We start from the raw sequence: 27,896 nt of genomic DNA, 5'->3' as shown, positions 1-27,896 counted from the left end.
TAGAGAGTATAGAAAATAGGATGGAAGTTTCCCCCAAATTAAAACTTTACCTACCATGTGACCCTGCAATTCTTCTGGATATTTATCCATAGGAATTAAAATCAGGATCTTTAAGAGGTAACTGCACTTTTATTTTCACTGCAGCATTATTCACAGTAGCCAAGACACATAAACAATCTGAATGTCTATCAATGAATGAATGGATCAAGAAAATGAAGTATGAACTTAAATGGAATGTTATTCAGCCCCCAAAAACAAAGAACATCTTGTCAGTTGTGATTATAGGCTTCGCAGTAAGTCAGTCTGAATCCAAAAGATTCACTGTAGCACAGAATCTAAGAAAAGCAGCACAATTTGTTTTATTTTGTTTTTTGGATGTTTTTTCTGTCTGTTTCTGTTTGTTTGTTTTTAGGAGGAGAGGAAAGATTTTCTGGAGCAGTTTTGAAAGACAAAAAGCATTGCTATTCTCTCCTCTCCACCACGCCTTCCCAGGTGCTCTTTTTGTTCTTTTTTCTGTTGGTTGTGGTGTGTCTCATTTAGTAACCAAAATCTGATGCACTACTAATATCAGCCTTCTCCTTTTTTTATCCAGACCTTTTGTCCAGGAGGATAGTACACAAGAATGACAAAATGTTTACATGAAAACATTTTTATATAAGTTAACCAGAAAAATTCATTATGTTTACAAATTCATTAGTATAAAACAGGATTTAAAAGATTTCAAAATGGGTTTACTTAACATCCCATGTTTCGTTGCTTCATAGCCATTCCAATCTTCCATTTTTTAATACTTCCTCTCTTTAGAGAGATGATATGTCTTCCACACCTTTGGCATCTTTTACTTGGATTCTCTTCATTTTCTCTTCTTTCTCTCTTCACCCATAACTTGCAGTGATGATGGATGTATCACTCATATCTCAATTGAAATTTGTTTTTTGTCTACTCACAGATGACTTAGATTTGTGATATTCTCTCTTCTAGAAAAGATAAGGCAAAGCATTTAATTGTGATGAAGTCCAACTTTATGATTATTTCTTTGTAGCTTGTGCTTTTGGTATCACACTTAAGAAGGCCTTGCGTAATCCAAGGTCATAAAGATTTTTTCCTTTTTTTTTTTTTACCAGTGTCTCATAGTTTTAGTTCTTATATTTATGCCTATGATCCACGGGGAGTTAATTTTGTGTATTGTATAGGGGAAAGGGTCCAACTTTACTCTTTTGCAGCAACGACTTACCTTAAGAAGAGTTTTATATTAGTTTGTTAAGTGACTTATAGTAAGAGTTATGCTTAACCAGCATAGCATGTCTCAAAATCAATGTCTAAGATTTTAATTATGAGTAATGAAACTGGAGTTTGTATTAAATGATAATTTCCACTGATATCAACTATTAAGTTTGGACAAAATATAAAAAGCAACTATTTGAAGACACTGGAAAGTAACTCAAATCTGGCAGAAACTAGATAGGAGTCAGCCCCTGAGAAAAGGGTTTATATAGTTTTTGTCTTAGGGAAACCCCTTATTTATACAGCATATAGTAACTAAAAGTCAAGGAGAAAATTGAATTCTTAAAGGCGTGTAGAACCAGAGGATGGAGTTTGGGGACTGCAAGAGGGACCAAAAGATGAGAAGAGAAATTCAATAAATGAGGGACCCTCAGTAATGGTAGTCTCAAATTTTGTTTATAACCTCTCAACTCTTTGGCTCTCCCATAAACTGCACATAAATGTGCAGTTGAGATTACTAGTGAAAGGTAAAAGCTGATAGGCTGAGATGTTGAGCAGTTTGAGCAAGGCAGACAGAATTTGGAACATAAGCCCAGCCACACTGAGTGCATGCTAGAACAAGAATCAGTTCCCTCCAGAGGAAGATAATGGAATCTATACTCTGTACAATGCTGTTATAAATATATTCAAAGACTTAAAGAACAATAGAGTCAAAATGAATAAAAAGATGAGAAATAGCAGAGAAGTGAAAAACATAAGAAAGAACCTAATGGAAATTCTAGACTGGCTACATGGCCAATTGAATAATGGTAAAAGTAAGTTAAAATCAAGATAGAGCAATGGAAATTATCTTGTCTGAAAAAGTGAAGAAGATTAAAAGCTATGAAGTGAGCCTAAGTGGACTTTGGAACAATATCAAGCAGTCTAACATAAGTGTAAATAGAGTCTCTGAATAAAAGGAAGGAGAATGGAGAAAAAAAATTGCTCAGTTAATGCATTAAAATCTCCCAAATTTGGTACAAATCAAATGACTTGCATATCCAAACAACTCAGTGAAATCCAAGCGGGGATATACATATATAAAGAAAACAACATCTAAGCATCTAATAGTCAAACTACTGACGACCAAAGATAAAGAGAATTCTGAAAAGGAGCAAGAGGAAAATAACTCATTACTTGTGTCACACAAATCATAAGAATGATGATTGATATCTCATTAGAAAAATATTGGGGGGTTCGGCTGCCTAAAAGATCCTGAAGCCCCAGGCCTGTCTCCTCCTGTCTCAGGATGGATGACAAGAAGCTCCTGGCCTATGCCATCATCTGGTTCCTGCACGACCAGCTCCGGGGGGGGGGGGGGGGGGGGCTCTCAACCGACACCCAGGAGAGCTTGGAAGTCACCATCCAGTGCCTGGAGACCGTTTTTGGGGTGATGGTGGAGGACAGCGACCTCATGCTCCCCCAGGCTCTCCTGGAAATATTTGAAGCGGCTGTGCAGGCAAGGAGATGCTGACGGATCTGAGAAGTCCCCAGCGAACCCTGCCTTCGGAGGGGGACTCGGCGGAGGCAGAATGTCTCAAAACCGAAGGAAACGCACAGATGAAGATAGGAAACTTTGAGGCCGCCATGCACTCCTACTGGAAAGCCATGGAGCTGAACCCCACCAACTCCGTCTGCGTCTGTCACAGAGCCGGGGCCCACAGCAAACTGGGGAAATATGCGGGGGTGCTGCAGGACTGCCAGCGGGCCATCTGCATAGACAGGTCCTACAGCGAGGCTTCCGGCAGGATGCGCCTGGCGCTGTCCAGCCTGAACAAGCACACGGTGGCCCATGGCCTGCTACAGGAAGGCCCTGGAGCTGGACCCCAACAGGAGACCTACACTTCCAGCCTCAAGGTGGTGGAGCTGCGGCTGAGAGAGGCGCCCAGCCCGAGGGGAGGCGTTGGCAGCTTCCACATCGCGGGCCTGCTCAACAACCCCAGCTTTATGAGTGGGGCATCAAGCCTCATGAACAACCCCCAAGTTCAACAGCTCACGTCTGGCATGATTTCCAGCGGCCACAACCTCTTGGGGACTCCCGGCACCAGCCCCTCTCAGAATGATCTGGCCAGCCTCATCCAGGCGGGCCGGCAGTTCGCTCAGCAGATGCAGCAGCAGAGCCCAGAGTTGACAGAACAGCTCCGAAGTCAGATCCGGAGTCGGACCCCCAGTGCCAGCAAGGACGACCAGCAGGAATGACCGCCCCGCTCTCCAGTGCCATCGGGTCCTCCCTGGCCCACTGGAAGCCTTCTCGCACTTTTCCGTCTCCTCCCATTGGCCCGCCCACGAGAGAAAAAGAAATTGGACCTGCATGTTAAGAGGGATTTTATTAGTTTCATGTTTTTGCCTCCACCCTCCCTTCCCTTTTTGTGCTCTGTCACGGCCCTCAGACCCTTCTGGAAACAGAGCCCCAAGCTGTGAGCGCAGACCAGCACCACCTCCCCCCAGCCGCTGAAACTCCACTCACTACAGTGTTTCCTAGAGGACCGCGGGGTGGGCGGGGTACTCTGGTGAGAAGCGCCCCTGCGGATGCCGGGCCCCCAGTCCCGCCCGCAGCCCCGCCCCCGCCATCTGTTCAGGGGCCGCCCAGCCCCCGGAAGCTGCTTTCTGAGCCCGCCTTGGCCGCCCCGGCCGCCCCCCGCTTGGACCAGCTCCCCGCCAGCCGGCCCGGCCCTCGGACCCGGGTTCTCGCATGAGGAGCTGCGGCTGCAGGTTCCCGGGGCCGGTCTCTCCCGGCGCCCCGTCTCCCTGCGCCCGGCGGGGCGAAGCGGGCGGCCTGGGCGGCGGGGCCGTGTCCCGGCCTCTCTTCGGGGCGCGCATGTGGCTGGACGCGGGGCTGCTCTCCACGCCCCCTTCCCAGGGCTCGCGATCGCCTCGGCGGGCCCTCCTCCCCAGGGGGCGGCTGCTGCAGGAGGGCCCCCCGCCTGGGCCTGAGATCGCCGGACAGCCCCCGTGGGCGTCCCGGCGGCCCGGGGCGGGGAGGGGCGGGGAGGAGAGGCCGGTGGGCGGCGGGGCAGCTGGAGGCGCCCTGGGCTGTGGGGCCGCTGCCAGGGGACCCCGCGCCGCGTGTGCAGCTGACTAGGAGGGGGTCGCCGCCAGTCCCCCGCGGTCTGGCACACGTCTGGGGACCCGTGTCCTAACTCCTGCGTGCTGGCCTTGGTGACAAGCGTAACGTGACGTGTGGGGAATACATAGACATCGTGACCTCAAAAAAAAAAAAAAAATAGGCCAAAAGGTAATAGAATGGCAACTTCAAAATGGTGGAAAAAAAAAAAAAGCTGTCACCATAATTTCATGTCTTCCAATAATATCTTTTATAAATAAAGGTGAAGTTGGTTGTTCTCAGATACGAGAAAATTTCACTGCCAGCAAAGATTTCTCTATAATAGATACTAAAGAAATTTAAAACAAAATTTTTTGGCCGTGCCATGTGGGATCTTAGTTCCCTGACCAGGGATGAAATCCAGGCACCCCACCCCGCCACCCCGCACTGGAAGCACATAGTCTTAACCACTGGACCACCAGGGAGGTCCCTAAAGGAAAGTTGTTAAGGTTAAAAGGCAAGGATATGAAATGGAAACTATGTCTTTAGAAGGGAATGAAGCACATCAGAAATGGTAAATATGTGACTGGTTAATTTCTTTAAAAGATATCTCAGTATTTAAAGCGAAAGTCATAACAGCCTATTGTGGGGTTTATAATGTATGTAGATGTAATAAATGTGACAGAACTATTATAATTGGGTATTTTAACAGGCATCTGTCAGTAATTGATATGTAAACAACATTCAGAAAAACACAGATGATTTGAACACTGACATTTATCACCTTGACCTAGTTGGCAATCATACTATACTCAACAGGAGCAGAACAATCCTGTGAGAGCACAGGTAATGTTCACTAAGGTCATAAAGTGCATCTAAAAACCCCTTCAAGATTTGCACCTTAACACAGTATGTTCCCTGATCACAACATAATTAAATCAGAAACCAACAACCATAATATATGTAGAGAAAAGCCCAAGTATATTAAAATTAAGCATCATATTTCTGAATATTTTTCGGGAAGAACTTACAAGGGCGAGTGGAAAGTATTTTGAACTTAATTATAATAAAATTACAAAGTAAAATTTTGTTATGCAACTAAAGCATTACTTAGAAATTTAATTTAGTGTTGTGATTAGAAAAGAAACAAGAAACATTATAGATAAATCAATGAAATAGAAAATACACAAAATACATTAAATTCATGTATTAGTCTGGGTTCTTTAGAGAAACAGACCAATAGGGATGTGTGTGTGTGTGCTGTATTTATTTTAAGGAACTGGCTCATATAATCGTGGCAAATGCAAAATCCAGCAGACTGGAGACCCAAGGAAGGGTTGATGTTGCACTTTGAGTCCAAAGTAGTCTGGTGTCAGAATTCTGTGTTCCTCAGGAGGTGTCAGTATTTTTCTGTTAAGGCCTTCAACTGACTGGATAAGGCAACCCACGTTATATAGGGTAGCCTGCTTTGCTCAAAATCTGTTGATTTAAATGTTACTCTCATCTAAAAACTACTTTCACAGCAAGATCTAGACTGGTGTTTGAGCACGTATCTAGGTCCTGTGGCCTAGCCAAGCTGCAAATTAACCATCACAATTAACTGAGTCAAAAATTGAATTTTGAGGCTGTGGTTAGAAAAGATCTCCTTATTTCCATGCTGTAGACAATTCATACTTACACACACAAATACCATGAAAACAATTGTTTCAGTTTGAATTGCATTTTTAGAGATTGCTATTTTAAGTTAATTTAATTTTAAATTATGTAAAATCATTTACATGATTTCAAAGTCAAAACTACAAAATATTCAGAAATGTCTAGCTTTTATTCCTGTCTCTTACCCAGCTTCCTTCTTCCTCAAGAAAACATTTTAATATTTTATCATTTAAAATACATGTGTTTATAACATATATATTTATAATTATATATACATATAAAGCCAATATGTGCATCTCTATTTTAACACAAAAATTAGCATACCAGAGACATTCTTCTTCACCTTACTGTTTTCACTTAACATGCCATATAGATTCCACCAGAACAGTATTCAGAGATATTTCCCACATTTTTATAGTTGCTTAATATTTCATCGCATATAATTGATGCAATCCTTACTGATTGTCATTTGGGTATTTTCTATTCTTTTTCTGTTAAAAGCAATACTTCAACAAGTAACCTGGTGCATTGGTTATTCTGTATTTTCTTCCATGTATTGTTAGGGTAGAATTAGGGTTGCTGGGTCAAAAGTTAGTAGCATGGCAATATTTGGAGATGTTATCTTGCCAAGATGTTACACTATTTTGTATCCTCATCAATGATGCATACGAGTGTCCCTTTTCTGTATAGTTTAACCAATAGGCTGTAATATTAAATATTGATGTCAGATATTTGATGTCATATAGGCCAAAAGTGATATTTCAGCTTGGTTTTACTCTGTATATATGTATTTTTTAAGCTCTTTATTGGAATATAATTGCTTTACACTGTTTTGCCAGTTTTTGAGTTACACCAACGTGAACCAGCTGTATCCATACATATATCCCCAAATCCCTTCCCTCCCACAACTCCCTCCCTCCCTATTCCAGCCCTCCAAACCATCACCCACCACGGAGTTGATCTCCCTGTGTTATTACTCTGTATATATCTTAACGTGGAAGACAACTTTTTTCATGTATTTGAGGTTTATTTTTATCTCCTTATATATGAACTGTAAATTCATATATTTTGCCAATTTTTCTATGTGTTTTCTTAAGAAGTTCTTTCATTTATTTAAAAAAATTTTTTTTCTTTCGATCTTTATTGGAGTATAATACCTTTACACTGTTGTGCCAGCTTCTGCTGTACAACAAAGCGAGTCAGCTGTATTTATACATATATCCCCATATCCCCTCCTTCTTGAGCCACCCTCCCACCCTCCCTATCGCACCCCTCTAGGTCTTCACCAATCAGAGCCTTGATCTCCCTGTGTTATGCAGTTGCTTCCCACTAGCTGTTTTACATTTGGTAGTGTATAAATGTCACTGCTACTCTCTCACTTTGTCCCAGCTTCTCCTATCCCTCTTCCCGTGTCCTCAAAGGAAGTTCTTTTAAAACTATAGCTCTGTTTTTTGTGATGTGAGTTGTAAATACTTTCCTCTAGAATCTCACGTATCTTTTTTACTTTTCTCACAGTTTTATCATGCATTTAAATATTAATTTTATGTAGTTAATATTAACAGTATGTATCATATTCATAGATTGTGAAGATATTAACTTATGTTTTCTTATAATAGTTGTATAGTTTAAAAATTATTTATTCTTTAATTTATGTAGAAATTGTCCTGGAACATGGCAGGAGGAATAGATGCAATATATCTTTCCCATATGGCTATCCAGTTATTCCACCATCACATTAATAGGTCCTTTCTCCCCTGACTTGAGATATTATCTCATATACTAATTTTCTTATGTGTTTTTAACTTATTTACGGAGTTTCTGTTCTCTTTTTTTCCCCTAAAGTAAACATAATTTTGACTGTCTTCTCATTTGATCTTCTTTCTCTATTACTTCCAGTCACACCTTAAAAACCATATTCCTTTCTCACTTAGAATATTTAATCTTCAGTTTTAGCCTGGTTCAGTGATTCTTTCTGGGGAGAGGAGTTATTTATCAGAATCACGTACCAAGCTTTCTGTCAACCTGTATTTCCCTCTACTTCTATCTTAAATCTTTGGCGTGTCTTCTCAGGATGGTGCAGTATACATACATGAAAACATGCCTGCACATGAGTACACACGCTTCCCCTCACAACAGCAATGCCCCCAAAGGTCATCTGTTGATATGGGAATGTGTCGTAGCCCTCAAGGATGCTGGGAGGAAGTGAAGGTTGAGAACTTTTGGTTTGCTCACATATAGGATTTATATGACAGTGATAATAGTACTTAATAGTTATTGAGTCCTGAAAATATGCCATAACGTGTGATATTTATCTGATTTATACCTGTTGTCTTATTATCCCTCATAATAATCATATAATTATGTCTCTTTTGGAAACTGAAGCTTAGGAAAGTTAAACAGTGTGTTCAAAGTCATGACTAGTAAGGGGCAGGTAGAGTTGAACCCATCTCTTTTTGACGTCAAAGCCTGTGCTTGTAAAAGCTAACCATAAAAACTAAGAATGGACTTGAGGACACGGGGTTGGGTGGGGCAGCGAAGGGGAAGCTAAGACGAAGTCAGAGAGTAGCATAGACATAGATACACTACCAACTGTAAAAATAGATAGCTAGTGGGAAGTTGCTGTATAACAAAGGGAGATCAACTCCATGATGGGTGATGCTTTAGAGGGCCAGGACAGGGAGGGCAGGAGGGAGTCATGGGAAGGAGGGGATATGGGGATATATGTATAAATACAGCTGATTCACTTTGGTGTACCGCAAAAACTGGTACAAGAGTGTAAAGCACTTATATTCCAATAAAAAGCTTAACAGCAACAACAAAAAAGCTGACATGGATGGATCCAAATGGTAACTGTGTGCCAACGTGTTGTTGAGAGACTTGAATTTCTCTAAATAGTTTTTACTGTGTATGGGCTGTTGTTGTATCCCACACATGACACAGGCCTACAGGACAAATGCTACGTGGGTGGCCGCGTGCTTCCTGCGGTTCTTGGTGATACTCTTATGGATTATGGGTTGTTACAATGATAGTCGTGAAACTGTTATAATGGGAGGAGTTTCTTTTTTAAACCTCCTGAAAGTTGACATATGCATCCTTATCATTCAGCATGTGTTGGAGGTGGGTGTGTGGCAATTGCTTTTGGATGTTTTTAGGGAACATGAGCCAAATAGAAACTTTTAAAAAATCCTAAGTCAACCTAGTTTCCATCCTTCCCTCTTCCACCCTCAGGACCATTCAGGAAGGCACAGGAGTGTACAAATATTAACACATTTATGCTTTTCATTGTTATGGGAATTCGTGAGATCATATTTTCAAAGTAAAATATTAACTTTGCATTTGTATTAAAAATATAACAACTGGGAGGTTGTTAAAGAATAAATTGAGGCTGTGTATGTGAATGTTCTTTGATAGCTGATAAAGAATATGAAACGGTGGGGAGGCCCAGTGGGTCGTGACACGCGCCGGGCGCCTAGGCTCCTCGCCCCGCCGCATCCTGGGCCTCCGCGCGCGGCTCCTCCTCCCGCCGGCGTGTCTGGTTCGGCGTGGACCCGGCGGCCGGTGCTGCCCCGCCGAGGTGGGCGCGAAGCCGCGAGTCCGGGCAGAGCCCAGGGCCCCGGAAGGAAGGAAGGGAGGGAGGGAGGGAGGGAGGGAGGAAGCAAAGAGGAAGGAGGGGTGCCTTGGCGTGAAGCCCGGGGTACGGGCGCCAGGACGTGAGGAAGCCTGAGATGCCGCGGCCGGACCGAGGGCGCTGACGAGCCGCTGGCCCGGCCGCATCATGCCCTTCCCGCCCGCGCCCGGCGCCCCGCAAGCCCGGCGCCCCCCGCAAGGCGGCGGCCCCCACCTCACCGCCGCGGCTGCGGAGAAGAAGAGGCGGCCCCCCCAGAGCCACCCCTCGGGCTGCTGTCCAGCTCCTGGCCCTCCGCCCCCCTGAAGTGGCCGCTGGCCCGGCCTCCCCGGGTGCCCCGCCCGCACCCCGGCCGGCCGACTCCGCAGACGGCATCGCGGGGACCGCGTAGGGCTCGGGGCCGGGTCGACGCCGCCCTGCGCTTCTCCCTGAGCCTCATGCCCGTGGCCGTCCTGGTCATCCAGCTGCGCCACCTGGAGAAGCAGCTGCAGGCGCGGCCCGGTCGGGCGGCCCCCGGCCGCCGCCCGCCCCTGCCCGGTGGCCTGCAGCGCCCTGACCGCGGCCCGCCGACCCGCGCCCGCTGCTGAAGCTGTCGTTTCTCAATGAGCGGCGCAAGTACGACGACGTGCAGTATGAGGAGGAGGCCGCGGCGGCCGACCAGGGCCCGGTGCGCCGGTGCACCGAGTGCCTCCGCGGCGTGGAGTCGGCGGCGGCCGCGCGCGACCGGGCGGGGCCCCGGGACGTGCAGCCGCACCTGAGCTCGCTGTGACCGCGCCCCGGAGACCCCGCCTCGCCGACGAGGATGCACCGCCCAGAGCCGAGGGGCCCACGCGGGACGCGGCCCGCCTGGTGCTCGCCCTGCCCCGCGCCCGGGCCTGCCCCCACGGCTGCGCCTTCTGCACCAACTGTTGACCTCTTCCGCGCTCGCGAGTGTCCGCGGGGCTCGTGGTGGGGGGTGAGCGGGGGTGGAGATGCCTGTCAGCCCCGCCCCTGAGGTTCGCGTAGGTCCCGAGCCCCTCTGCCTGGACCTGGGCCCTGTCTGCGGGTGTCGCCCTGCGGTTGCAGGGTGCTGGGTGCCCTAGTGCGAGCAGCGGGTGACAGTCAGGTGCTGGGGCGCCGGGAGGGTGGCCGTCTGGTGCAGAGCTGGACGCAGTGCTGCATGGACGACCTTGTTTCGCCTGAGTAGGAAAGACGTCCCGGGGACTTGGAAAGTCTGGGGACTCCAGTGAACTGAACTTCCCAGCGGGATGCTGGCGGGAAGTGACCACCAGGAAGGTCCGCCTGGCGAGTGGGCGCTGTGATGGGCGCTCTGTGGTCACAACACTGACTCATGGGGGCTTGCGAGCCCACGCACACACGTACACACACACTCACACGTGCTTCCCTTCACGCAATCTGAATGCTTTTCCCTAAGATCAGGAACAAGATGAGAATGTCCACTCTCACCGTTTCTACTCAGCATTGCTAGAGGTCCCAGCCAGGGCGATTAGGCAAGAAAAAGAAATAAAAGGCATTCAGATTGGAAAGAAAGAAGTGAAACTACTTCTATTTGACAGTGACAACATTTTGTATATAGAAAATCCTAAGAGATCCACCAAAAAACTACAAAACAATTCTATTTACAATATTTTAGAATAACTTTAAAAAGCAATTAATGCTCAGAAAGAAACTTAAGAGAAATGCCAAATAAACTCCGAAAGCTGGAAAACATCACTGTAAGAAATTAAATTAACAGAAAGACATCCCATAATCACAGATCAGAAGACTTAATATTAAGATGGCAATACTCCCCAAATGATCTACAGACTCAACACAATCCCTATCAAAATCCTAGTTGGCTCTCTGAAGAAACTAACAAGCTCCTTCTAAAATTCATATGGAAATTCAAGGGGCAGAGAATAGACAAAATGACCTGGAAAATGAGGAACAAAGTAAGAGTACTAGGTAGAGCAGGACCAGAGTTCTAATCCTACTCTCAAACCACTCAGAACATGTCCTCAGTCTGAAAACTCAAATATATAGTTAGGGCAAATAAAAACTCTGGGCTTGGGTTTACTCATGGGATTTTTCATATAAAGTTACCATTTGCTTTATCACTTTGTAAAAAAGCTGAGTTACAGACTACACACCAGGATCAGTGTTTCTAAATCGTGTATAAAGATTCATAGAGGCTCCTGTGACCTGGAATCAAGGAAAAGTCTCCATTGCTGGTTAAAATCTAAAACACTGTACTTTATGATGCTTCAAATATAGAGTAGTATCTCCCTCTGAAACCACAGTTCCACCTTGCAAAGTAGTACAGTGGCAGTCTTCCTTATTCTAACACAGTCTAATGAGAACTTACGGAGCTCAGGCTGAAGAAGAGTGCTTTCAGTATTTAAAACTCTATAGCAATTACTTTTCCAAGGAGTGACTGTACTTTCATCAATATCCTCTTGGGTAAAAATTTCTGGATCTTCTCCCATCATGTTGGCTGAATGTCTCTTTCCTATGTTGAATCAGTCAACTCCTTGGAACCGGCCTGAAAAGCCACAGCCGGGAAAACAACTTCGCTCCGCCGGGTCTAGGGAGGGAGGAGTCAGCCGTGGGGCGGATGCGCCATCAGCGCCCACTGTCCTTCCTGGGAGGTGAGGATCCCAGCCCCGCAAAGGGCTACAGACCCCCAAGCCCCAAAGGTGACAGAGGAGGCGCCAGCTGCCACCGCCCAGCGCGACCAAGGCCGTCAGCCCCGCCCCCACCCGCAGGGGCGACCCCTGACCTCCCCCGCCCCCGCGGAGACCGAGGCGCTACCGCTGGAGCTGCCTTTCCCCTATAGCGGAGCAGGGGGAAGCCCCCGCATCTCCCCCGCTCTGGAGGTCTGAGGTCCCCGAGCCACCGCCTCCGTATACCAGGCAGCCGCAGCTCTCTGGGGCTTGGAGTCCTTTAGGGGGCCATTATGTGCTTCAGCGGTGGAGCCGGGACTACGACTCCCACAATGCCCCGCGCCTGCCCCGCCCCAAGCCCCGCCCCCTCACTGGTGGGTTCCCAACCGCCCCAGACTACATTTCCAGGCGGCCCTGGCGGCTCTCTTGCTCTCCCGCCTTCCCTCCCGAGACCACTGCCGAACTGGGCGTCAGCTCGCGGAGGGGTTCGGGTGTCTGCCTGGCGCCGCCCCGCCAGCAGCGACTTTCGCACCTCTGCACTCGCGCTGGAGGCAGGAGCTGCATGGATCACTGGCTCGACTGTGGAGTCGCGGTGCGCGACACACCGAGCCCCCGTCACCCCCGGTCCGGGCGACCCCTTCCGGGTCAGCCCTCGTCCTGAGCCGCCCTGGGCCCCCAACGGTCGGCGCCCGCACCCCGGCTCCTGCACTCCCGCGGTGGCCGCCCCCCACCCTGAACACGGACTCCGCCTCCTCCGCCGCTTTCCACCCGGAGGTGAGTGAGAGCTGCGCCCCATAGCCCCCGACGGCCCCACACCGACCCTGCGCCTCCGGAGCCGGAGCCCCGCCAGCCGAGCACCGCCCTGTCCCCCCGCAGTTCCTCGTCGCCCCCTGGCGTCCAGCCACGCCGCCGCTCGGCCCGCGCCGGGTCCTCCCCGCCCGCTTTCCACTCCAGGTCCCTCCCGTGGGTGTCCGCGTCCTCCCGGCGCCCCTGCCCCCAGGTCGCCGCACCCACCCTCCCCTACGTCGCGTAGCCCGGGGTTCTGTCTGCGGCCCCGGCCCCTCCCCGCCGGCCTGGCTACCCCTTCCCGGGACCTGGTCCGCGCCGTCTCCGCCCCGCACCCCCGCTTCTCGGAGGAACCCCCCATCCCCTCCCGTAGGGGCTCGTGCCCCCTCGGACGGGGACTCTGCTCTGCACGCCCCCGGCTTCCCCCCTAATCCCCGCAGGCCGCGCCCTGATTCCCGCTCGGCTCCCGCGGCCTCCGGCTGGGGTGGGGAGGCTCCTCCTTCGGAGTCCCCACCCCTAAGGTGGCCCGAGCCCTGCTCCCACCCCTGGTGCTCCCGATCCCCCTCCGGGGCCCCTTCCCCCAGGTCGACTCGCCCCGCCGCCGCTCCCCCTCCTTCGGGGGATCGGCCCTAGGTTCTCCCCGCCACCTCCCACCCCCGGCGCCCCCGCCGCGGTCCCCTCCCCCTCTCCCTCCCGAGGCCCGCAGAGTCCGGGGTGCGGGTCCAGCCGGGGGCGGGGGGTGGGGGGGAGGGGGGCGAGCTCCTCCGCCGCGCTGCCGCCTCGGGGGCTCGCGGGGCCTGCCGGTCCCAGACACCGAATCCCGCCCGGCTCCTCGCCCGCCTTCCCCGCGGGACAGGCTCCGCATCTGCCGCCGCTGCGTGTCGGCGGCGGGCGGCGTCCGCCGGAGGGCGGGGAGGGGGCTGCACCTTCTGCGGCTTTTTCTAAGGGCGGTGGGGGCGGCGCGGGTCCCGGTTTCCAGGGCACCACCGCCTTCCAGTGTGCGCGCCGGCTGCCAACCCATTTCTGCACATTCCCCGTGGAAAGAAAAGTTCTCCCCGGGAGTTTGAGGGCTGGGGCCCTCCCTCTAATACTCTCTTAAAGCAAATGTCATTCTTTCTAAGTGTCCACAGTTTTCCTATTCCGGTATTTAGGTCAATTCCAATACTCTCTTCAGCCATGTGTTTTTAAGTTGACTGCCCCCTTGAAATTAGAATGAAAAGCTTTTTAGGGTTATAAGTCAGCATGATACAAGAAGATTTTGGTTATCATTTCCCTACCCTATTAGCTGCTTTCCTTAGTTGGCGCTTTTCCAAAAAAAAGCAGAGTACTTCAAATCACCCTTTCACTTTTTCTGTACTTTATTTTCTTCTTTTATGCACATGTAATAAGCACAATGAAATAAGTTGTGTATGTAACTGACCTTGTCTACTGGCATAGCTGTTGTTTCCCAGGAGAATGGAGTCCTATCCTTTGGACCAAGAGAGAGTTCTTTACCCTCATAAATTTTTCTTGCCAGATTCCCAGTTTGATGCTTCTGGAATGCTTAAAATTTAATGTAGCCTGGCTGAGAGTTTAATAAATTTCAAAGTGCTGTCCCTCTGATGAGTCACAAAGATGGAAACATACAGTGTTAGAAAATACTGACTGGGTCAACCTCTTGCGATAATCTACGAAGATGTTCTGCATGCCAGGTCAAGAGAAATATATTAAAAAGAGGCAAGTATTTGGACACTTGGTCTGTATTCCGGTTCAAAAGTGTTATTATCATTTAGCTAATGCTTTTGGAGGCAGCCATAGTGCTGTTCTTTTCACTCCAAAATGTCTTTCTCCAGTGTGCTTTGTAAATACCATCGGGGACTGCACCTCACAGAAAATAGATATGAAGAGAATGAGGTACGTGCCGCAGTTGGAACAGAAAGTAAGGTGAGGGTGGTGTGAGATGTGGCTGAAGAATGGGGAGTTTAAGAAGGATTGCCAAGAAAGAAAGAGCAGTATGGAAAAGTGTATCAGGGATTTCCCTGGTTGCCTAGTGGTTAGGATTCCAGGCTTTCACTTTCACTGCCAGAGCTTGGGTTCAATCCCTGGTCAGGCAACCGAGATCCCACAAGCCTCATGGCACCGCCAAAAAAAAAAAAAAAAAGTCTATCAGATAATAAAATACAAAATAGTCACTGCAGGAAAAAGAAGATCAGTCGTGTTGGAGGGATATCTGTAGGAGATTTCTTGGAAGTATAAGAGAAGGTCAAATAAATGAGATGTATGTTAGAGAAAGTCATAGATCAATAAGGAAATAATAGGAGCAGAGAAAGGGAACTCTAGTTTAAGAATTATAGATATTCTCGCAACAAGAGCAGTGATTAAAATTATAACATGAGAATAATATGCAGCACTGCAAGTAAAGACCGTGAATCTTGCAGTCAAAAGGCCAACTATTTTTTCAGTCAAAATCAGTGAAACTAAACACATAACTAGGTCCACCCTGGCTACAATTTTTATTTCAAATACTGAAAACAAAACAAGATAAGCTTCCAGGCAGAAAAAATAAAGACATGTACAAAAGAATAAAAATCAGACTTCTGCGAGTCTAAGTGTGAAGCTTGTCTACAGTTTTGAGGAAAAAGGGTCCTGAAAAAAATTATATATCTTCTTCATTGCCTTTCCTATTTGAGGTATGATGTTCAGTAATATGGGAGACATTTACCCGTGTTGAAAAAGCAACCAATCGAATAATACTTAGCCAACCAAGAGTTAAAAATGCACCCATGAAGAAGTCATGAGATAAAAGGAATGGCATTTTTTATCCATTTCTCGGTATTTATCCTAAACGTGAACAAAAATGAAAGGAGTCAGTCTCAAAAAACTACACAGTGTATGATCCCATTTACATGACGTTTTGCAAAAGGTGAAATTAAAGGGGCAGAAAACAGCTCCGTGGTTGCCAGGGACTGCTGGTGGAGAGAAGTGGGCTGCAGGGGAGCAATCTGAGGGCATTTACTGGGCAATGGAGCTGTGTCACATGTTGAGTGTGGTCATGCTTACACAACTGTATGGGTTTGTCAAAGCCCATGAAATCGTACACCCCCCCCAAAGTGAATTTTACTGTGTGTAAGTTTTAAAAGGAGGGAAAAAGAAGAGGCAGCGTAAGTACCCACAAAAGGTAATGTCTGCACAACAATGTGAATACACTCATGATCCTGAATAGTGTACTTAAAAATGGTTAGGGTGGTAAATTTTATGTGATGTGTATTTTACCATAATTTAAAACATTCAAAGTCAAAACTACAAGAAACATAATGTCTGTATCATGGGCTGTTATGTAGTCATTAAACAATTTTTTCCAAGGAATTATTAATAAAATGGGAAAATGCTTATTAGATTCAAATGAATACACAGTTGAATTGACTGTATGATTTCACATCTGTAAATAAAGCAGGGCAGAAACACTGAAGATGAAATGCCAGAATGTTAAGGGTAAAGGTCTGATGATGGGACTGTTTTTTTACTGGGGTATAGTTGTTTTACAATGTTGTGTTAGTTTCTGCTGTACAGCGAAGTGGAGTTCCTTGTGCTGTACAGCAGGTTCTCATTACTTTTCTAGTTTATACGTATTAGTGAATATATGTCAGCCTCAATCTCCTGAATCATCCCACCACCCCACTTCCCCCCTTGGTGTCCATACGTTTGTTCCCTACATTTGTGTCTCTGTTTCTGCCTTGAAAACCACTTAATCTGTACCATTTTTCTAGATTCCATGTATATGCGTTAGTATGTGATATTTCTTTTTCTCTTTCTGACTTACTTCACTCTGTATGACAAGCTCTAGGTCCATCCATGTCTCTACGTAGGACCCAATTGTGTTCCTTTTTATGGCTGAGTAATATGCCATTGTATATGTGTACCACATCTTCTTTATCCATTCGTCTGTCGATGGACATATAGGTTGCCAAGAGGCACATGAAAAGATGCTCACCATGACTAATTATTGATGATGGGATTTTTAATGATTGCTTTTCCTCTTTTATACTTCTTGGCACATTATTAGTTTTCACGTACTCTTTTTGCAGTTAATAAAAATAGAATCGTCAGACAGTATGTGCAGTGAGTTGTATATTATTCAAAAGACTTGTTCAATCATTTCATATAGTCTCATATTTAAATCACACCAGCAAAAGATGATCTCTCTGGGTCCACTTTCTAAAAGTTCTGTTCTTCCAGGACTAACTATTCTAAAACAAATGGCATAGTCATGATTGACTTTTAATTCAAGATGACGAGTTACACCTGTGTTTAGCTTTGTTGCTCCAAATCTGCCATTGAAGTGGCAGGGGATGCATAAAGGGTAAACACATAGCTCCATAGGAAAATTGGGAAAGATGCCATTTACAGAGGAGTTAACTTTAAGGAGTTAATGTAAAATGTAGAGCAGCAAGCACAGCACAGAGGAAAGGACCTGCCAGATGGAATTGCAAACATCGGAAAGGAAAGTTTGCCTGGAAGATGAGTGGAGGCAGGGTCCCAGAGCAAGTGGTTGGAGGGAAGGAAGTGTGTGTGGTGGTCATCCCTGGAGGGTTCTCAAGCTTATACCCATCTACCTATATGACTTCACACCCTATGGGATTGGTATCCTAACAAACATTCCCTGAAACCAGTTTCCCAGCTGGTTCTTTAAGAAGATTAACAAAATTGATAAACCATTAGCCAGACTCATCAAGAAAAAAAGGGAGCAGATGCAAATCAACAGAATTAGAAATGAAAAAGGAGAAGTAACAACGGACACCACAGAAATACAAAAGATCATGAGAGACTACTACAAGCAACTATATGCCAATAAATTGGATAACCTGGAAGAAATGGATACATTCTTAGAAAAATACAATCTTCCAAGACTGAACCAGGAAGAAATAGAAACTATGAACAGACCAATCACAAGTACGGAAATTGAGGCAGTGATTAAAAATCTCCCAACACACAAAAGCCCAGGACCAGACGGATTCACGGGCAAATTCTATCAAACATTTAGAGAAGAGCTAACACCTATCCTTCTCAAACTCTTCCAAAATATTGCAGAAGGCGGAACACTCCCAAACTCATTCTATGAGGCCACCATCACCCTGATACCAAAACCAGGCAAAGATGTCACAAAAAAAGAAAACTACAGACCAATATCACTGATGAATATAGATGCAAAAATCCTCAACAAAATACTAGCTAACAGAATCCAACAGCACATTAAAAAAATCATATACCATGATCAAGTGGGGTTTATCCCTGGGATGCAAGGATTCTTCAATATACGCAAATCAGTCAATGTGATACATCATATCAACAAATTGAAGGATCAAAACCATATGATCATCTCAATAGATGCAGAAGAAGCTTCAGACAAAGTTCAACATCCATTTATGATAAAAGCTCCCCAGACAATGGGCATAGAAGGAAATTACCTCAACATAATAAAAGCCATATATGAGAAACCAAAAGCCAACATCGTTCTCAATGGTGAAAAACTGAAAGAATTCCCTCTAAGAACAGGAACAAGACAAGGGTGTCCACTCTCACCATTATTATTCAACATAGTTTTGGACGTTTTAGCCACAGCAGTCAGAGAAGAAAAAGAAATAAAAGGAATCCAAATTGGAAAAGAAGTAAAATTGTCACTCTTTGCCAATGACATGATATTATATATAGAAAACCCTAAAGACTCTACCAGAAAACTGCTAGCACTAATTGATGAGTTTAGTAAAGTAGCAGGATACAAAATTAATGCACAGAAATCTCTTGCATTCCTATACACTAACAACAGAAGAGCAGAAAGAGAAATTAAGGAAACTCTTCCATTTACCATTGCAACAAAAAGAATGAAATACCTAGGAATAAAGCTGCCTAAGGAGGCAAAAGATCTGTATGCAGAAAACTTTAAGACACTGATGAAAGAAATCAAAGACGACACAAACAGATGGAGGGATATACCATGTTCTTGGATTGGAAGAATCAACATAGTGAAAATGACTGTACTACCCAAAGCAATTTACAGATTCATTGCAATCCCAATGAAATTACCAATGTCATTTTTCACTGAACTAGAGCAAGAAACCTTACGATTTGTATGGAAACGCAAAAGACCCCGAATAGCCAAAGCAATCTTGAGAAGGAAAAATGGAGTTGGAGGAATCAGGCTTCCTGACTTCAAACTATACTACAAGGCCATAGTGATCAAGACAGTATGGTACTGGCACAAAAATAGAAAGGAAGATCAATGGAATAGAATAGAGAACTCAGAAGTAAGCCCAAAGACATATGGGCACCTTCTCTTTGACAAAGGAGGCACGAATGTACAATGGAAAAAAGACAGCCTCTTCAATAAGTGGTGCTGGGAAAATTGGACAGCTACATGTAAAAGAATGAAATTAGTACACTTCCTAACACCATACACAAAAATAAACTCCAAATGGATTAAAGACCTACATGTAAGGCCAGACAGCATAAAACTCCTAGAGGAAAACATAGGCAGAACACTCCATGACATCCATCAAAGCAAGATCCTTTTTGACCCACCTCCTAGAATCATGGAAATAAAATCAAGAATAAACAAATGGGCCCTCATGAAACTTAGAAGCTTTTGCACAGTGAAAGAAACCATGAACAAGACTAGAAGGCAACCCTCAGAATGGGAAAAAATAGTTGCCTACGAAACAACGGACAAAGGATTGACACTCCAAAATATACAAGCAGCTCATGCAGCTTAATACCAAAAAAGCAAATAACCAATCCAGAAATGGGCGGGAGACCTAAATAGACATTTCTCCAAAGAAGACATACAGATGGGCAACAAACACATGAAAAGATGCTCAACATCACTAATCATCAGAGAAATGCAAGTCAAAGCCACAATGAGGTATCACCTCACACCAATCAGAATGGCCATCATCACAAAATCTGGAAACAACAAATGTTGGAGAGGGTGTGGAGAAAAGGGAACTCTCCTGCACTGTTGGTGGGACTGTAAGTTGGTACAGCCACTATGGAAAACAATTTGGAGGTTCCTTAAAAAACTACAAATAGAACTACCATATGATCCAGTAACCCCACTACTGGGCATATACCCAAAGAAAACCATAATCCCCAAAGAAATATGTACCATAATGTTTATTGCAGCACTGTTTACAATAGCCAGGATATGGAAGCAACCTAAATGCCCATCAACAAATGAATGGATACAGAAGATGTGGCATATATATGCAATGGAATATTACTCAGCAATAAAAAAGGGATGAGATGGAGCTATATGTAATGAGGTGGATAGACCTAGAGTCTGTCATACAGAGTGAAGTAAGTCAGAAAGAGAAAGACAAATATTGTATGCTAACTCACATATACGGAATCTAAAAATGGTACTGATGAACTCAGTGACAAGACAAGAACAAGGACACAGATGCAGAGAATGGACTGGAGAACTCGAGGTTTGGGGGGGCAGGGGGTGAAGGGGAAGCTGAGACGAAGCGAGAGAGTAGCACAGACATACTACCAACTGTAAAATAGATAGTCAGTGGGAAGTTGTTGTATAACAAAGGGAGTCCAACTCGAGGATGGAAGATGCCTTAGAGGACTGGGACGGGGAGGGTGGGGGGGGGGAGTCAAAGGAGGGAGGGAATACGGGAATATGTGTATAAAAACAGATGATTGAACTTGGTGTACCTCCCAAAAAATAATAAATTAAAAAAAAAATTCTGAAGTAGGAACTTTCTAGGTGGCGCAGTGGCTAAGAATCCAGCCGCCATTGCAGGGGACACGGGTTCCATCCCTGCTGCAGGATGATCCCACATGCCGCGGAGCAACTAAGCCCATGTGCCACAACTGTTGAGCCTGTGCTTTAGAGCCCATGAGCCGCAACTGTTGAGCCCATGTGCTGCAGCTAGTGGAGCCCACGTGCCGCAGCTAGTGAAGCCCACGTGCGTAGAGCTGACACACCGCAACAAATAGTAGCCCCTGCTCACCGCAACTAGACAAAGCCCATGTGCAGCAACAAAGACCCAACGCAGCCAATAAGTAAATACATAAATACATAAGTAAATTTTAAAAAAATTATGAAATAAATGTCAGTGCTCAGGGAGGTATTGGATTGCCCAAGATCTTGCAAGGCTCTAAACCCGCTTCAAAACAAGCCCATCCTAGCTTGTAAACCCACACCCTTCCTGGATGACCAGATAAAGGGTGCTTCTCATTCTCATGACATGCAAAGTGCTTAGGGACACAAATGTGTGAGGACAGAGCTTGGCCCAGGAACAGTGCTTCTATAATTTAATGGTAGAATTACTCCCCTTGTAGAAAGTTGCATGAACACAAGTTACTCATTGATTGAATCTCAACCATGCAAATGTGTGTCCAAAATCAGTCACTCTCAAGTTATTCCACATGTACTTGTAAATATTAACATAATGGCCTGTGTAACTGGGTTCACGGTTGTCCATCTGCTGAGACTAAAGGTGAGGAAGGTATAGCACAGTGTTCAGACTCTGCTGTCAGATGCCCTGGGTTTTATTTTATTTTTGTTTTATTTTTCCCATATGTTGCGTGAAACTGCCTTCTTGAAATAACCCCAGGAACTCTTTGTCAAATCCAGTAGTCTTTCCAGTTCTTACTGTTTTATTCCTTTCTGTAATTTGCCCAGTTCTAGCTGCTTTTGCTTTCTTTTTCCTCTCTTCCTGGTTATTTTCCTCCTCTTGCCTTCTTTACTCTGGACATTCCCTCCATGTACTTCTCAAACTTTTGCTATTTACTCCTTTTATCCTTAGCTTATTTTTGCTCAAGTCTCCAACATTGCAGGTAACTTTTGTACAGTTACTTATTCAGAACTGCAACAGACTCTTTTATTATACTCCAAATAGCTACCACAATTTTGAGTTGGGGGTTTGCCATAGCTTCAGCTTTCCTGTTCAAAACCAATGTAATGTTTGTTTCTCCTCTCCAATCAGAGAGACTCAGTTATATGACATTGTTACTCAAAAGGTTTCTCTTCATCTAGATGCCTCTTTCTTTCCATTCCCTGTGCCATCCCTTTCATCTCTTGCTGGAATTAATACAGTAACCACTTTACAGGTCTGCTTGTCTTCAGTCTCTCCTCACTCCACTCCCATAACATATGGCCACTTGATTAAACTTTCAAAAACATTGGTTTTATTAAAGTATGCCTCCGTACACAAACATGCCCTCAGGGTAAACTGTGAACTCTTTAAGCGTGGCTTTCAAAATCCTTCTTTATCTAACTCTCCCCTCCCTCCTGATAGGCCCCCTCCTCCCACCATCTTTAGCTAATCACTGTTACATGCAAACATTCTGTGGCCATTTTATGCTTATTTTGCTTTCAGTATCTTTGTTTGGTTCTGCAGATGATTTCTTTGATAACTGCTCCATACACTACTGTATCACTGCCTGTCATCGAATAATTTTAAATTATACTTTCTCAAGATTAAGAAATAAATTGTGATGAAGCCATAAAATGGACTTCTATGAAGATAAATGGATTATTTAGTAATAGAGGAAAATGGTCATAGTTCATTGGTTTTTGTCATAAAATGTAAAAAATAATGTATACACACACACACAATTATTATACTACATAGAGTAATATATATAGCTGTAGTTTAGATACCTAAATATTTGTAGAGCTTTCCTTTTAATATTGGGATGATGAGTGACTAATTTCACTTTTTATGCTTTTCTGTAATTTCAGAGTTTCCAGCAAAAAATGCTAGTATACTCATATAATGATAAAAATGTGCTGGATTAATAAAAACATTAAAAGTGTACATGTTACATTTCTTTAGCTCTATTGAAATATTTCTATCTTATGTTTTTTTTTTTTTTTTTTGGCACATGGGCTTAGTTGCTCCATGGCATGTGGGATCTTCCTGGAGCTAGGATCGAACCCGTGACCTCTGCATTGGCAGGCGGATTCTTAACCACTGCACCACCTAGGAAGCCCTGAAATATTTCTATCTTATATAAAATGTATTTTTGAAAGCATTTATAATTTCATCTTTATTACTCATTCTATTTATTTTAAATTCTCTTAATATACATGTTATTAATGAATCCTAGCCTTGTGGTCTCCATCCTGAGCTTTGGTCCTGGTGTTATAGTAAAAATGTGGCTTTGAGGTAGTTATTAGGTGGAATATGAGGGAAGGTCTTCTGCCCTCTGGTATAAACACTCCAGGCTATTATACTGACATTCTTGAGAAAGCACTCCTTACAATTTTTCTGCAGATGGTTTCCAGGTCTCTTAATACTAATCCTTGAATTGATCATCAAATGTCTAGTTACAAAAAGAAGGAATCAAAAGCTAATTTTTTCGTTCAGTGCTTACTTTGATACTCGTAATGAAAAAGCCTGTCGTTACACCTTCATTAGATCTTTATAAATCTACATTTTGTTTAATATAAAGAGCAACTGGAAAAGTAGGCGTAAAGGGTTTGCACAGTTGAGTCATACAAGCACATTTTCATTATCCACATTGTCCCAGTATACATGATTTAGCTCAAAAGGAGTCAGCAAGGAGGAGAAAGACAAGATGCAGCCTCTGAATCAATGAACTAAAAGACAAATGTTGAATACATATTACTTATTCAGCTTAGGATATTTCCCCGCTACTGATTCTAAGAGGAACACTTTTCGTGCTATTTAGTTTCTTTGAGAACACTGTTGAGTCCCTTTACAGTCCTACGATAACATATAAAAGTGTCAGTCTCATCCCGAGTTATACTATTTTCCAAAGTACATTCTTGATAACTGCAAAATCTGTATTTCTATCCCCTCTTTCTCCTTCATGCTGAGAGCCATATTTTAAAGTACCCGGATGTACCAAAGCCACCTCAGATTTGATAAAATCCATTGATTGTCTTAGGGAGAAATGGGAGAGATCATGTTTGAGGATGAGGTTGAAGCTTTAAGTTTGGGGAAGCAGACAATTCTGACCTCATTTCATGGAGACAGAAAACAGAAAAAGGCATAAAATTTGGGGGGAAGGTAACAAGTTCAGTTTAGTTTTTTTGCCCTGGGTTTTAAAGCAATATACTAGTTGTGTAATGTTGGAAAGTCGTATACCCTCAGTAACACTCAGATACCTCATTTGTAAACTAGAGATAAAAGCTATCAAAAGGTTTGCTGTGAAGATTAAATGAAATAATGTGTATAACATGCTTGGCATAATGTCAGGTACGTGGTAAGCATTCAATAAATATCAACTATTATGAATAGTTCACTATTAACTTTATAAAAAGCATATAATCAGCATGAAAGGATCTCAGAGAATTCAGCTGCTCATCAGATAATTTATTCCCCTCTCCAGTTCCTGCCACAAGTTCTCCTACCTAGCCCATGGTTGAACTTTTCTTGTTGGATAACTCTGACTTTAAAAACTTTCTCACATTGAGCTAAACGATGCCTAAACCTGTAGCTTTCGCCATTTGAAAATACACAGAGCCCTTTCTTCATCACAGCACTTTGTGAATTTGAAAATATCTCTGATCATAGGCTTTTCCTTCAACTTCCTTGGAACTTTTCCTACCTCTCCCTGAAACTTTCATTTGATCTTTTTCCTTCCCTTCAGCACGACCATTTTGGAAAGATTGGTCTCTAGATGTGGTTTCAGCTTCCTCCAGTTTTATATTCCCTTCAACACCTTGGATACGAAATCTGATCCGGTAATTTCCCAAACGAAAGCAGCACAGGGGGTCAGGCTGGGAGTCAAAACAAAATGAGAAAGAGAGAGAGATGATTAAAGGGGCTCTTTCGTTGAGCCCTTTGAGTGTTCTAATCATTGTACTAAGAGTTTTGCATGTGTTTTCTCATTTCACTCTTAATAGACCCAATGTGATGTATGTACGATTGCCTCTATCGTACTCTTGCGGAAGATGAGTCTCCTAGAGTTGGCGTTGTTCCACGTCTTGCAGCTTGGAAGGGGTGGTAGGACAGGGCAGGTTGTGTAAGTGAGCTGTTTGCCTCCAAGGTCTCTGCACTTCCACACCAGGCGTATACATACAAATAAAGTTGAATGTGTATGGGGAGGTAGGGATACACCAGCTCATCAGTTAATATTATTGGGCGCATATCATGTAAAAGACATACTTGTAAAATGAAAAGAAATACAAGACATAGCACTTTCTCTCATATAAGGAAGGTCACAGTCCAGCAAATAGCCAAACACAACTCACAAAAGTAATAATTCAAAAGAGACTGAAGGATATCAGTATAAGCATATCCTATGAATTCACTCTCATTAATTTGTTTCTTATGTTTTAAAAATTGTTTATAAAAGTTTTTTTTGAAGATTATATATATACATATTACATATGTATGCATATATAATGACACAAAGGTAGAGATATGTAGGTCTGGGTATAGATAATAATAAACAGACAGAGATACAAAGATACAAATGCAGATAACAGAATACAGAGAAATGTGGATACATCATTGATGTTAAGATACAGGTATAGCCTGAGATTAAAAACAGAAAAAAAGAAATTAAAATAAAACTATGGACCAGAAGGGTATACATCAATTTCAAAATAGTGGTCATTTAGGGGAAGAAATGAGAGCCTAGGACTAGGGTAGGGATAGAAAGAGAGGGAAGGGGTTGGGAAAGAGGAGAGAGGAAATATATCTGTAATGGTCATTTATTTTATGTACATCAAATACCTGAATAAAAATATAAATACAAAACTAAGAGTGGGAGCCTCAAGGGGCAGCCTCAAGTCTTCCTTTTTGAATTATTTAGGCTTTGGATGAAAATCATGTAAATAACATGGTACTGTCAAGCTTTATATATTGTTGTATATTTTAAAGACTAGATTCTCCTAAAGAGAGCCTCTTCATGCTTTTAGGAAGGATCACACCATGAATATGGTTTCTGACATACAGAAGGACATCCCTGTATCTCTCCCCACCCCTGACTGCCATGCTTCTGTTTGCAGGCAGTGGGCTGCGACCGGCGCCTGGGGAGCAATGCCAAGGAAGACAGCTGTGGTGTCTGTGCTGGTGATGGCGCCACCTGCAGGCTGGGGCGGGGACACTCACAGTCACAGGCTTCTCCTGAAAACAGTAGGTTTTAAACCCGATTCGTCACCCTAAAACAACGTGCTGTAGACTGGCCGATACTAGAATAACATTTTCCTACTGCTAAGCTTTTTAGTTGGAAAGAACGTTTGACCCGTGTTCTAACAGACAAATGTCTTCCCCAAAGTGTAGTATGTCAAAGTTTTACTCCCATTACCTCTTCTAAGACTACCTGCTTTTTGAACATTTGCCAGTACAGAGTGCGACTTTTTTTTTTTATTTGCTTATTTTTTAAGGTAAACTATGAGTCTGTCTTCCTTCCTTCCTTCCTTCCTTTCTTTCTTTCTTTCTTTCTTTTCCCCCTTTTTGATTGCTAACAAGGTAGAAAATATCGTCATGCATTTATTGTCCGTTGATACTTCTTCATCTTTCAATTAGCTGTTGAAGTCATTTACTCATTTTCCTGTTTGAATGATCTTTTCCTCACTTGTATGATGAATATATTCTATTTGTTTGTCTGCTGTACGTATTTGCAATGTTCTTCCCATTTGGTCATTTGACTTTCAATATTGTTTGCACTTGTGGAATCAGTAGTTTCTAAGTTTTACATATTCAGAATTTTCCATCTTTTAAGTTCAATAATATCTGCTTAAATTTTTTTTTAAAGTTGCAGGGGTCAGTCACCTTTTTCTGTAAAGGGCCAGATAGTAAATATTTTAGGGCTTTTCAGCCCACATGGTTTCTGCCTCAACTGCTCAACACTGTGCTGTTGCAGGGCAAAAGCAGCCACAGACAACCTGTGAACCAGTGGGCAGAGCTGTGTTCCAATACAACTTGATTTACAAAAACTAGCCTGCAGGCTGAATTTGACTCTCAGGTTGTAGTTTGCTGACCCTTGCCTTAAAGGGAAAAAAGTACACATGTGCGCCTTCTGCCAGTGCTTTTTTTTATGTGTTCCTGCTCTGAAATCTTTCATTCCTTTGAATTTATTTGGGTGGAGTTTATGAAATAGGGATTTTACTTATTCTCCCCAAATGGGGAGAACTTTACAGGAGCGGTGGAGGGTGGGGAGGATTTTCCAGGCAGAGGAAACACAAAGTTTATGGCATGACTCTAGAGGGAAGCCTGGACTTCCTTGAGGAACTACTAGGATTGCACATTGGATAGGATGGGAGGTAAGACAGAGTGGCATTCAGAAGGCCAAAGTAAAGGCCTTCATGTTGTGCTTCCCATTTCAGGTGAAGTGGAGTCACTAAAGCAGTTTAGGCAGTGGAGTGACATGGTTAGATTTGTATTTTAATGAAATAATTCTGGCGGCATGTGGAGGTGAGCCTGGAAGCAAGGAGTCCAAATAGGATGCTATTTTTAAATACTCCAGGGTGTTTGAAATAATGAGGCCTTCGTCTGGGGTAGTGTGGTGAGAGAGGTAGAGGAAGGAAGAGATAGGAGAGAGATTTAGGAGAGAGAGTCAGCAGAGTTTGATAATTCTTAGAATGAAGAGTGTAAGAGAGAAAAGGAAGCTAGAATGATGCAGATTATCCAGCTTGAGCAGCTGGGTGGATTTCTTTGTTGTTCATCTGAGTAAGGAGTGCATGGAGAGGAGAGGCATGTCAAAGATAAGGGTTCCCCTCCTTGGGTTTTTCTTCTTTCCAGAAATGTGGCCCCATGCGTATTCAGTGCCTTGGTCCCTTTCTGATACCTTCAAACGGATGTTGAATGATATTTTGTTTGGGGTTGAAGGGCTGATCTGCAAGGTGACAGTCCATTGTTGCTAGTGGCAAAATCCCCGTATGTTGGTGGGTCTTCGGTTACAAATTAGCTGAGTT

At 44.2% G+C, this 27,896-nt stretch overlaps 1 protein-coding gene and 2 pseudogenes across 2 annotated transcripts in view; all 3 read left to right on the top strand.

Moving 5' to 3' along the window:
- The first annotated feature begins 2,512 nt into the window (after positions 1-2,512).
- On the top strand, positions 2,513-3,462 carry LOC130830591 (small glutamine-rich tetratricopeptide repeat-containing protein alpha-like; annotated as a pseudogene).
- A 5,923-nt stretch (positions 3,463-9,385) lies between these two features.
- On the top strand, positions 9,386-10,356 carry LOC130829815 (proline-rich protein 18-like; annotated as a pseudogene).
- A 2,517-nt stretch (positions 10,357-12,873) lies between these two features.
- The window catches only part of LOC130830284 (cyclin-Y-like protein 1), a 72,407-nt gene continuing 57,384 nt past the window's right edge, over positions 12,874-27,896 (top strand). Inside the window, exons 1-3 of one of the 2 annotated variants that reach the window (XM_057697434.1) lie at positions 12,874-13,003; positions 14,532-14,735; positions 25,993-26,115. In XM_057697434.1, coding sequence (XP_057553417.1) covers position 14,735; positions 25,993-26,115 — 124 coding nt within the window. In that variant the 5' untranslated portion in view covers positions 12,874-13,003; positions 14,532-14,734. Of the gene's footprint in view, positions 13,004-14,471; positions 14,736-25,992; positions 26,116-27,896 lie in introns of those variants that run through there. The other variant, XM_057697433.1, reaches the window with a different exon arrangement.

Source organism: Hippopotamus amphibius, chromosome 10, assembly GCF_030028045.1.
Source record: "Hippopotamus amphibius kiboko isolate mHipAmp2 chromosome 10, mHipAmp2.hap2, whole genome shotgun sequence".
In the NCBI taxonomy this organism is placed as follows: domain Eukaryota; kingdom Metazoa; phylum Chordata; class Mammalia; order Artiodactyla; family Hippopotamidae; genus Hippopotamus; species Hippopotamus amphibius.
The sequence above is the reverse complement of the archived record's forward strand: the minus strand, read 5'-3'. Positions and strand labels throughout refer to the sequence as shown.